This window comes from Oreochromis aureus, linkage group 12 (assembly GCF_013358895.1).
Source record: "Oreochromis aureus strain Israel breed Guangdong linkage group 12, ZZ_aureus, whole genome shotgun sequence".
In the NCBI taxonomy this organism is placed as follows: Eukaryota; Metazoa; Chordata; class Actinopteri; order Cichliformes; family Cichlidae; genus Oreochromis; species Oreochromis aureus.
The window spans coordinates 39324947-39337639 of record NC_052953.1 but is presented as its reverse complement, the minus strand read 5'-3'; the positions used below and the strand labels follow the sequence as shown (position 1 = coordinate 39337639).

At 42.5% G+C, this 12693-nt stretch overlaps 1 protein-coding gene across 1 annotated transcript in view; it reads right to left on the bottom strand.

Moving 5' to 3' along the window:
* cacna1ba (calcium channel, voltage-dependent, N type, alpha 1B subunit, a) overlaps nucleotides 1-12693 on the bottom strand; it is a 340688-nt gene that overhangs the window by 223626 nt on the left and 104369 nt on the right. The window contains exons 8-9 of the mRNA XM_039620693.1: nucleotides 5792-5907; nucleotides 5563-5649 (exon numbers count right to left, since the gene is read on the bottom strand). Of these exons, the coding sequence (XP_039476627.1) occupies nucleotides 5563-5649; nucleotides 5792-5907 (203 nt within the window). The remainder of the gene's footprint in view (nucleotides 1-5562; nucleotides 5650-5791; nucleotides 5908-12693) is intronic.

Here is a 12693-nt window from a genome sequence, read left to right as displayed (position 1 = left end):
GACCATGTATCTTGCACCTTGAGGCAGGCTGCCATTTTTTCAATGGCAAGGGTGTCCATATCCTGGACAGAGAGGAACACTGGTTTGAGCATGAGTGATTTACCATATTATTCGGACCATAAGGCGCACTGTTGATGAACAGGTCTGTTTTCATACATAAGGTGCACTGGATTATATGGCGCATTAAGCGAAACAAAGGAGATAAGTCGAACTTTACTCAACTCATTCTTCTTGCTTCCTCCACTTCCTTACCATTGATTCATTAATGTTGAATTCTCTTGCAGCTGCTCTATTCCCGTGTTGTTGCAGTATATTAATGACTAACCTCGTATTGTGGATGGATTATCTCAGTTGTTCTCCTGACTGAAGTTTGGTCCGTTTACAGCATCCTGCCATGCCATTGCATTTGTTCCTAATCATCGGGAACCCTCACGTTAACTTTTATCGAGTGGAAAAAAGTTTGAATTCGTCCTCCAGCTTCACTGTGTTTATGTTATACTAACATAAACACAGTGAATGTTAAGCTGTGTTGTCTGTGAAGGTTCTCAGTCATCCAGGTCATTGTAGTCTAAGGAGCTTTCAAAAGAAAAGTGTCTGGACTTCTTTAAGTTGCTTGAAGACGTTTCACCTCTTATCTGAGAAGAACTGAAGAAGCTTCTCGGATGAGAGGTGAAACGTCTTCAAGCAACTTAAAGAAGTCCAGACACTTTTCTTTCCAAGCTCCTTAGTTAAGCTGTGTTGCTAGCAATCGCGTAGCACATCATTATATACCAGCTAGCCCAACTTCAGTAACCCTAGAAACGTCACTGCTGTTTAGTTTCTGTCCTCATTTATGTTGGAAGTGATAACAGAGCTGTACGTTTTAATTTTCTCAGAAATTTCTCAGTCAGAACATGGTATATCATGTTTAGGTGCAAACTAGCGAGCTAACTTCCTGCTAACTTCTAACTCCATTAAATTTCATAAATTCTGTTTTCATGGATGCCTGGATGTTAAACATAATTGTTACACCTGGTAAAGCAACAACACTGATCATTTTATTAAAGATGAAAGAATTTAGACAGTTTTTTGCCGCAGTGTTCATTTGACTTTGAGACCTGAAGCAGACGGTATTTTGGACCCACATTATTCCGCTTGTGCAAGTGGTGCAGCTTCGTAGTTTACCAAAGTCGTACAAAAACATTTTTTGACAGATTGTTGAGCGTCGGAAGGAATACTTCGAGGACCTCCTTAATCCTACTGACACGTCTTCCGAGGAGGAAGCAGAGTCTGGGGATGAGGGGAATGACCCGCCAATTTCCGGGGGCGAGGTCACTGAGGCAGTTAAACAACTCCTTGGTGGCAGAGCCCCTGGTGTTGATGAGGTCCGCCCCGAGTTCCTGAAGGCTCTGGATGTTGTAGGGCTGTCCTGGTTGACACGCCTCTACAATGTTGTGTGGAGATCAGGGGCAGTACCCCTGGACTGGCAGACGGGGGTGGTGGTCCCCATCTTTAAGAAGGGAGACCGGAGGGTGTGTTCCAGCTACAGGGGGATCACACTCATCAGCCTCCCTGGGAAAGTCTATGCGAGGGGTGCTGGAAAGGAGAGTTCGTCCGCTAGTCGAACCTCGGATACAGGAGGAACAATGCGGTTTTCGTCCTGGTCGCAGAACACTGGACCAGCTCTTTAGCCTCTCAAGAATACTTGAGGGTGCATGGGAGTTTGCCCAACCAGTCTACACGTGTTTTGTGGACTTGGAGAAGGCATTCGACCGTGTCCCTCGGGGTGTCCTGTGTGAGGTGCTGCGGGAGTATGGGGTGTCTGGCCCATTGCTACGGGCCATTCGATCCCTATACAACTGTTGTATGAGCTTGGTTCGCATTGCCGCCAATAAGTCGGACTCGTTCCCGGTGGATGATGGGCTCCGCCAGGGCTGCCCTTTGTCACCGGTTCTGTTCATAATTTTTATGGACAGGATTTCTAGGCACAGCCAAGTGGTGGAGGGCTTTCACTTCGGTGGCCTCAGAATCTCATCTCTGCTTTTTGCGGATGATATGGTTCTGTTGGCTTCGTCGGGTGAAGGCCTCCAGCTCACACTGGAACGGTTCGCAGCCGAGTGTGTAGCAGCGGGAATGAGGATCAGCACCTCCAAATCTGAGGCCATGGTTCTCAGCCGGAAAAGGGTGGAGTGCCCACTCCGGGTCGGGGATGAGTTCCTGCCCCAAGTGGAGGAGTTCAAGTATCTCGGGGTCTTGTTCGTGAGTGATGGGCGAAGGGAGCCGGAGATCGACAGACGGATTGGTGCTGCGGCTGCAGTGATGCGGACGCTGCACCGGTCCGTCGTGGTGAAGAGGGAGCTGAGTGTAAAAGCGAAGCTCTCAATTTACCGGTCGATCTACGTCCCTACCCTCACCTATGGCCACGAGCTGTGGGTAGTGACTGAAAGAACGAGCCGCTGCTTCTCCACATCGAAAGGAGCCAGTTGAGGTGGTTCGGGCATCTGACAAGGATGCCTCCTGGGCACCTCCTGGGTGAGGTGTTCCGGGCATGTCCCACCGGGAGGAGGCCCCGGGGCAGACCCAGGACACGCTGGAGAGATTATATCTCTCAGCTGGCCTGGGAACGCCTTGGTGTTCCCCCGGATAAGCTGGAGGAGGTGGCTGGGGAGAGGGAGGTCTGGGCTTCTCTGCTTAGGCTGCTGCCCCCGCGACCCGGCCTCGGATAAAGCGGTTGAAAATGGATGGATGGATGGATGGATGGCTGTTGAGCATCATTTACCACATAAAATCGTCAGTCAGTCAGCACAACCAGAATTCATAGACAAGGCCCACCAGATTATAAGGCGCACTGTCGATTTTTGAGAAAATTAAAGGATTTTAAGTGCGCCTTATAGTGTGGAAAATACAGTATGTGAAAAGGAAAACAACCATAACTAAACCAAGGAGGGGGCCTTCCTATACATATAAAACTTTAGAGGAAAAAAAACTGAGGCCTCCAGTTTGGTTTATGCAATATGTATCATAAAAGACAAGAATTTAGGTTGTACAAATATTCTCCATTCTGCTGACATAACACACAAATTTGCTCTGGTGCTGTTAGCGTTCTGTAAAATAACACAGTTTGCTATTGAGAATTTCTTAAAAAGGAAGAGAAAAAAACAGGACGGTATTCAAATGACAGAAAAATGAATCACAGCTGCATGAAGGGCACTCATATTACAATGCTAACTTCAGGGAGCCTCCTTCTCTCTCCTGCATTCTGATCTCATTGGCCTTCCACCTTTATACCCATAATAAAGGTTAACTGTAATCCTGGGCGAGTGCAGATGAGAGCTAGTCTGGTCTATTAGCACACATGTATATAGACCAGGGGTCGGCAACCCTAGGCACGCGTGCCACAGTTGGCACGCGAAGGGTTAACTGATGGTACGACCAATGCTGGACTGGCCATCGGGCTTTTGCTCAGTGGCCGGGTGACTTTTTTTTCCTTTGTAACCGTATAAACAATGAAAGGTGGTGGATTGGCCAGATGCTGGCCGGTGTGTACAAATAACTCAGTTGTTTGGTGGTGGCTATGGCGAAGCTTCCTCAGATTCAGTAAAATTAGCAAGTGGTGGAGGCCAGCAGGTGGATGAGAGAAAGGGGAGGCAGTAGGAGGAACCACCCGAGGCAGCCGCCGGTCCGAGTGTCAGGTGAACTGAACTTCAGGTAAGAAGTTATGACCTGCAGTCTATCTGGGTCAGATATAAACCAAGTTTAGGTGGAGTTTATTTTCGTTGTGCTGACTTTTTACAGTCAGTTACAATAACTGGTACTCCGTGCTAGCTAGCATGACGGAGTTTCTATACAGCTGGGTGGGTGCTTTGATGTTAGTGATACCATAGTGAACTTTATTTTATTCATAAGGTTAGTTAGTAGAGTTGCCTGTAAAAAGACGGAATCGTCTCGTATTCAGAGAAAATATTACGCGCTTCGTATTGAGGTGAAAAGGAACGCAGTTTGTCCCGGACTTCAGCTAGAATGAAAAAAAGACACAAAGCTGGAGTTATTCTGTCGTTACGCTGTCAGCTGTTTCTTCTTCTCTCATTCTCCCCCTCCCTCTGCTCAATCATGAAACGATCAATGATCAGCTGATCGGCTTTTCTCTCTTGTTTGTTTATCGCCCACTTTGCGCCAGAAAAGGAAACCAGCGGATGTCGCGCTAAACAACAGCAGCACGTTTAAGCTTGATCAGCTGTTGTTAGAATTTATTTAATATTTCTTTCTAGTATCAGCTGATGTTTGCCGGAGCCACAGCTGTAAAAGCTGCTGGTCATGATGGTTTGTATATCTGGTGAGAGGAAACATGCAGATGAAACCAGATGTCCTTACTGAATCATCAGAGCTGAACAGGTGATGGAGAAACAGGTTTACCTTTTACGTGACATTAATGAGTTGAAGGAAGTTATGAACTGTTTCTGAGAGACAAATAACACCAGGATCCTTTTCTAAGTAGCTGACAGCTGGTAACTGTGCAGTGGCGGGTCTAGCAAAGTGTTGCCAGGGGCCAGGTAGGGCATTAACAGGAAAGGGGCACAAAGAAATATTTTCTTATTCTCGTTTAAAATGTCTGGGTGTTATTAAATAATTATCTGAAGCTTACAACCAAATTTTTATCTGACATAAAATGTATAGAAATCATACATATAACATCGAAATAGCTGGAATCTACAGCTGTGCGTGTTCAGGGAGTTTGCATTTTCACCTGCTGGACATCACTACCTGACAAGTTTGACTGTCTTCAGAACATTGCAGAGGCCTTATTGACAGTATTTGGCTCTACCTATCTGTGTGAGCAGATTTTCTATCACATGAGTGTCCTCAGGTAGCCGTCTGAATGCTGGACACTCTGAGACCTGTGTCTCTGAGTGTGAGACCAGAGATCACATTAACATGTGTGTCTCTGTATTAACAAACATGCCATATTGGCCCAGTTTATTTTCTTATCATTGTTGTGAGGAGACCATAAATAGCATTTGTATTTTCTGTATTTGCTGTTATGGAGTTCTTGTTATGGATAAAAAGTGTCTTTTTTTTGTTTGTTTCAAAATAGCTGATAAATATTCACTGATAGCTGCCAACATCTGCAAACAAATATAATTCTATAAAGTGGTTCTATATAGTGTGTAACTGTTAATATAGAGCGTTATTAAATTTATTGCTAATGCAATCATATGGCACACTGACTTCTGAGGAAATTTTAAATGGCACTCGCCATCAGAAAGGTTGCCTACCCCTGATATAGACAAACAGACACATGTACGCACAGTCACACAGCCACGCCTGCACACACACACACACACACACACGCACACACACACACACACACACACACACACACACACAAAGCTTGCCTAAACGTAAATGTAGTTAACAGTTAAAAACCTAAAAAAATATGAGACCTGTAAGTCTTAAAATGTGTATCCAAAGATTTTTAGATATAAGCTCACGTTTTATATTTAACTCCTTAATTTTGGTTGAATGTTGTTCTAAATGTAAATGTTTTCAATTCTGAAAACTGATTCTAAAGATACCAGTTCTCACCAGAGTTGTTGTGTTTTCGTTTGTACCATGCTCCATCCAAAGATTTCTCTTCTGCGTTCTTGTCTTCCTCTGCCAGCATCACTTCTTCTGCAACACAAATTATGACAAAAAATTATGTCACAATAGTGCTAACATCAAGTAAAGCAAAGTTGTTATTTAGATCTAACAGTAAAAATCGGTCATAGCTAAATTTACACCTGCAGTGTAAAGATATAATTGTGTTTCTGACCTGCTTTGCAGATCCACTCCAGGTACCCAGTTAACTCTCTCTCTATTTGCTGTTGTCGGCGAAGCTTCAAGAATTCTTGCCTCTTCTCCACACGCTCTCTCTCCTTCGCAAATTCCCTGAAAGAAACACAAATACACACAAGCACACACACACACAAACAAAAGAAAAGTTATTAAAACTGACAAGCCAACACAGACCCTGGAGCATTCAGCTGTTGATGGGTACACAGCAGGCTGCCTTCCAGCAGGTGAGGCAAAGCCCCTGTCTAACCCTCACACTAAACTGAAAAATGGTCTTATACTGAGACAACCAAATACTATCTGTCACAAGGGTAAAACACACTGTTCTTTCTTTTGCTGCTGAGGCAGCAAGTGAAATGAGATGATCTTAAGTCACAGTCTGATAATGTTAGACTTGGCCAGTATTAGAAAAGATTTGCAATTTAAAACCAGTGACTTCATCTTCTCATGGGCCAAGACAGAAAAAAGATAAGCTAAAATTACATGCACATTGAACACACTCATGCTTTCAGATGGAATGGGTTCCATTAAATACCCTGCAGTGTGAACAACAACACATCTTGTAAGGATAGCTGGTGATAGTAGCATACCACAACTAGACTGATTATGGGGTTTAAAAAACCCACTTAAATGTTACATGGAACTGAAGTTTCCAGCCAGTCCTTAAATACTGAAATCCTGCCGGTGACTGATGATAGTAAGAAATTATTACCAAATTCTATGACCACAAGCAACAGCCTGAAAACCTCTTACACAGTAAACGTTAGTTTTCTGTTGTCCTGTTTCAAGACAACAAAGGATTTATTTGCAGGAGTGGATTATTTGAGTGTGTGGGACTAGACAGGTCTTATTGGATTCTAGGGAGACTGGAGGTCAAGTAAATACCTTTGTGGTCTTTCTCAAGCACCTGCTGAGTAGTTTTTGAGGTATGGCATTTTGTTCTTTCTTATAGACTCCTGCTGTAAGGAGTACCAGTGGGGAGTGGGTATGTTAGGTTTGCAGAAATGTTTTTTAGTGGGTGCTAAAGGTCGAACTAATGCCCATATTAATAACAAGACACGGGATACAGGGCTCTGGGCCACTGTGTCACCTGTCAAGTAGGCTGGCTGTCAATTAGTTTTTTGTACAGTCAGCATACTCACATTAGAAGAAAAAAGACGCATATGAAGGAGAAAGAAGAAGGAAAAGGAGAGAATTCTTAATGTCATGGAAAAAAGCAGGAAGACACTGATTATAGCATCACTCGAAACGGTTTCACTCACATCTGGAACTAAAAACAGCTGTCTGTGAACTGTAAAATGCATTTATGACCATGTGCGTAAATCCAACTAGCTCTAGAGCAAGTGGACTGTATTTGTCTTAACAAAATTATTGATAAGAAAACATCAATAAGGATTATCATCACTGGTAGACCTACACCTTCTCCTCATTGAGACACACAGGAGACAGCAAAGAGGTAATGTAGGGCAATTTTCAATCAAAAGTGTTCAGGCAGGCATTACGATCTTTATGTAGTGTGGATGTCCTCTCTAGCCCATAGCATCCCCAACCACAAGGTGCATTAGAGAGGTTGCATAAAACTGCCTTGACTCTGAGAGAGACTGGGATGAAGGTCTGCCTTTCCTGCTGTGTGCCGATTGCAAGGTGAAGCAGGAATATCACGATTTTAGTGTATAGTATTTAGTGTTTGGACATAATGTGCGAGGGCCCCTTAAAGTGTTGAAAGAGTAATTAATCGCTGTCAACGCACCTCCTTAGACTAACGTCCTTAATTTCGTCACTGTTCAGAGAACTGTTGCACCATGTCTCTTTTTTTTTATTCACTCTACAGCTAAGTGTTTTCTTCTGTTTCCTGGAAGAGTGGAGTTGTAGTAGGTAGGTAGTTGTAATTTGCTGTTTGTAAAGTTGTAAAATAAATGTAGGCCTATTGAACACACAGTTGTTCTTTGGAGACTCAGCTTATGTATGGCTTGTGCTGTTGCCCTCATGCCCCCTCCTCTTAGGCCCTTGCAGACATGGGAAGGCTTGTAACACAAAGCATCTGTCCAAAAAGCTTAAATGTGAAGAAAAGTGCTCCCATCCACCACTCCTTTGTTTTCCACAGTGGCAGCACAACTAAATTAAATCCAAGCTAGAACTACATCTGCCTGTATAAAAACAAACTGCTAGCTGACTTTGCCACTATCTTCAAAATTGTCCTGTAAGCTTTGCTCCAGACTGACAGCAGCCACACGCCTTTCTTTCCCTTATATACTTGCCACATGCAGTGGTGCATCTAAAAGGCCACTTACTTATTTTTAAAAGTATAAGTTAAACATCTTGTTTTTCAGATTTACATAATTAACATTAATTATATGCCTACTAGTAAATGATGATATAGATTTAAACTACCTAGTTATACACTGGCCAACATGTGTGATGTAAGAAAGTTTTAATCACCTATTTACCACATTAGTAATGAAAGTTTTGATCATAGACAGTGGAACTCGTGTTATGTCCTTTTGAATAAAACAGGAAAATTGAACAAGTGCAGGTTTAACCAACAATTTCAGATTGATAAACCATATAGTTAGACTTCAGTTCAATTCAATATTATTTATACAGGGCCAAATCACAACAAAAGTCACCTTAAAGTGCTTTTGTAAGGTAGACCATTCAATAATACATACAGAGAAAAACCCATCATATGATCCCCTATGAGCAAGCACTTTGGTGACAGTGGGAAGGAGAAACTCCCTTTTAACAGGAAGAAAACTCTAGCAAAACCAGACTCGGGGAGGGGCGGCCATCTGCCACGACCGGTTGGAGAGAGAGAAGGAAGACAGGATACAAAACATGCTGTGGAAGAGAGCCAGAGATTAATAACAAGTGTGATTCAATGCAGAGACGTCTATTAAGTGAGAAAGGTGACTGAAGATGAAATACTCATGCATCATGGGAATCCCCCAGCAGTCTACGCCTATTGCAGCATAACTAAGCGAGGATTCAGGGTCACCTGATCCTGCCTTAATTATATGCTTTGGAAAAAAGGAAAGTTTTTACATCAGTTAGTTAAAATGCAGGAATATCTTAAAGACATAAAGACCTGGATGATCTCCAATTTTCTGCTTCTAAATTCAGATAAAACTGAGGTTATTGTACTCGGCCCAGAAAATCTTAGAGATATGGTATCTAACCAGATTATTACTCTCATATGTAAATATGAGAGTAATAAATATGTAGGACTGCTTTCTTTGATTTGCACAATATCTCTAAAATTAAAAATATCATCTCTCAGAGTGATATTGCTTAGGCTGCTGCCCCCGCGACCCGATCCGATCTCGGATAAAGCGGGTGAGGATGGATGGATGGATGGATCTCTCAGAGTGATGCTGAAAAACTAGTTCATGCATTTATTACTTCTAGGCTGGACTACTGTAATTCATTACTATCAGGATGTCCTAAAAGAACCCTGAAAAGCCTTCAGTTAATCCAAAATGCTGCAGCAAGAGTACTGACAGGGACTAGAAAGAGAGTATATTTCTCCTATATTGGCTTCCCTTCACTGGTTCCCTGTTAAATCCAGAATTAATTTCAAAATCCTGCTCCTCACATAAAAGAGAAAACCACAGAGTCCGACATTCCTTTGGCAAAGTTACACACCGATTCAATATTAATTTTAGTGACCTCCAATTGTAACTGCCAACATGATTAATTTTACTAAATTTACGTTTAGCCTTAGCCAGCAGTTTTAAATTTCCCTTAATGTTGCCTGCTCTGGCCCCTGGAAAACAACTGACTATGGTTACTGGTGTCTCTAGCTTCACATGTCTCAGAACAGAATCACTAATTACCAGAGTTTGTCCTCCCCTAGAAACGCTGCGATAGCTCTCGGCTGCTACTGAATTCCCATGATACATTAAGTGTTCGTTTTTCAGTCACCCTCTTCACTTATACTATGTGTTTATACAATTCTCTGCAATTAATTATTAGTTGTGTGGATGCTTTAAGCATCCACACTATTGAGTTCCTGTTTCTCTTTATTATGTGTGCCTATGCCAAGAGGCACACATATTACTATTCGTCGGATTTATTATGTGTGCCTATGCCAGGAGGCACACATATTACTATTCCTCGGATTTATTATGTGTGCCTATGCCAAGAGGCACACATATTACTATTCCTCGGATTTATTATTATGTGTGCCTATGCCAAGAGGCACCTATGCCAAGAGGCACACATATTACTATTCGTCGGATTTATTATTATTATTATTATTATTCTCCAGTTTCCGCCTGAAATTTTGCAGCGAATCTCGCCCCGCAGTTTTGAGAGAAGCTTCATATATGTTACCTCATTTTGTGCGGCCAGATCTGGAATGGTGTGCTATGACTTTTGGTGTTTATGAATTTTATAGTTTTTTAAATATTAATATTTTAGTGAAAATTTTCCCGCGCTCCTCTGCCGAACAGTTTTGACATTAGGGTTACATATGTTAGATCATTTTGTGCGGCTGGAGCTGGACTATTATGTCATGATTTTTGGTGTTTATGACTTTTATAGTTTTTTAAATATTAATATTTTAGTGCAAATTTAGGCCAATTCATCTTTTGGCGCCAAATAAACAGACTTCATTTGTGGTGTGTTGGCGCCATCTTTTGGTCCCATTGAAACAAATTTCAAACTTCATTTGTGGTGTGTTGGCTCTCTCTAGTGGTATGCCGGGAGTGGTACAGCCTGTCTACCCTTATTTGGATACCGTAATGATGACAATATCAATGGCGCGCACAGCCTCGCTGCTTTCAGGAACCATTGAGGTTTTAAGGTTGCGCGAACCATTGAATAGTTACGGTAAACACAATGGCTTCTATGCTTGGTGGAAACTCCATATCCCACAATTCATAGCACACCTCTGCCGAGTTAAACAATGGCGGCCACCACTTCGTTTTATATGTCTTTTATTAGTGTTTCTAGGTCACAAAATAAACTTTTAAGATATTTTCAGGCGAGAATGTAGGTGTGTAAACTTCAAATATCTGCTTGTTTTATCAAGACATCCCATTATTAGCGACAATGCTCTGACGACCTCGGTCCTGCCTGACAGCTAGCCGGCTACCTAGCTAGCTGCCGCGACTTGGCTGCAAATGGACAGCGAGGGACTCTCTCTCCTTTCACCTCCCGGTCTCTCGCAAATGCTCGCACAGAATCGGAGTTACAGCTGGATGTGGAAAAAATAACTGAGTTGTTTGGTGGTGCTATAATGCGGAGCTACAACAGTGGGCAGCTATCCACGGTGTATGACAGAAAGGACATGCCGCGACCGCCGATCGACCGGTGTTTGCTAACGCGGAGGTCAATCGTGGATCAGGGAAAGCGAAGGCAGGAGCGTGAGGTGAACTGAATTTCAGGTAAGAAGTTATGACCTGCACTCTATTTGGGTCAGATATAAACCGAGTTTAGGTGTAGTTTATTTAGCAGCAGTTCTCTTATGTGTTGCTGATAGTCGGCTAGCTAGCTAGCGCCGCTAGCATAGTTAGCTAGCACCGCTAGCGACCCTTCGTGAAAAAGCACCCAGGCTTGGCTTATATTGAGGCGGGTGAAACTCGTGTCAGCACACCGGTCGCTCGCCGACAGTATGTGTTTTAGCTGGACTTATTTTTCGTTTATATGGGCCGATGATGCTGGAAACCGAAGGCAGGGCGTGAGGTGAACTGAATTTCAGGTAAGAAGTTATGAACTGCACTCTATTTGGGTCAGATATAAACCGAGTTTAGGTGTAATTTATTTTCGTTGACCTTTACAATCGTACTGCCACGGAGTTTATATACAGCTGTGTGCGCACTAAGTTACTGACGTTGGACTTTATTTTATTCATTAGGTTAGTTCATAGAGTTGCCGAGCCGCATAAACGGAATCGTCCCACATTCAGAGAAAACATTATGATTTATTCTGTCGTTACGAAGCCTCCCCTGTCATTCTCTCGCGTGTTGAAACGTCAATCATGAAACTGATCAATGATCGGCTGTTCGCTCTTATTTATCGCGCTAAACAACAGCAGCACGTTTAAGCTTGATCAGCTGTTGTTAGAATTCTTTTGATTTTAATTTCTAGTATCAGCTAATGTTTGCTGGAGCATGAAGATGAAATCAGGAGATGTCCTTACTGAATCATCAGAGCTGAACTGGTGATGGAGAAACAGGTTTACACTTTAGGTGACATGAATGAGTTGAAGGAAGTTATGAGTTGTTTCTGAGAGACAAAGACCAAGCTCCTTTTTGTGTAGCTGACAGCTGGTAACTGTGCAGGGGCGGATCTAGCAAAGCTTTTACGGGGGCAGCTAGGGCATTAACAGAAAAAGGTGGACACAAAGATATACTTTTCTTTCTTACTCTCATATAAAATATTTAGCTTTTATTAAATAGTTATCTGAATCTCACAACCAAAGTTTGTATAATAATACACAAGATTGGCTGTAGACCATTGTTCATAATTCAGAACACTGTGTAAAAATAACAAAAACAAAAAGTGAATGCATGTGTGAAAAGTGGTCCATAATGTAATGCTTCAAAGCGTGTTCATGCAAACATTGTCGGGTCTGCCATGGTACAATGGGACTTCTGCTCATGAACCTGTGTGCACAGCGTCTGCAAATCGGCGCTGTACTGAAGTAACTTCATCTTTACACAAAACTGTAAGCTGTCATCTGTGAAGCGTGGCGGTGTTTGTTTTACCATAGTTCATGGTGGAGAATGGCTGCTCTTCTGAGTTTTGCTCTCTGTAGCCGTATGAATGGCAACTACAGTGATTAGCAGCGGCATAGGCACACATAAAATTTCTTCTGAAATTTTCGCTTTCTAGTACTTTATTATTATTCTAGTTGCCACTTTTTGTACTTTTTTTGGC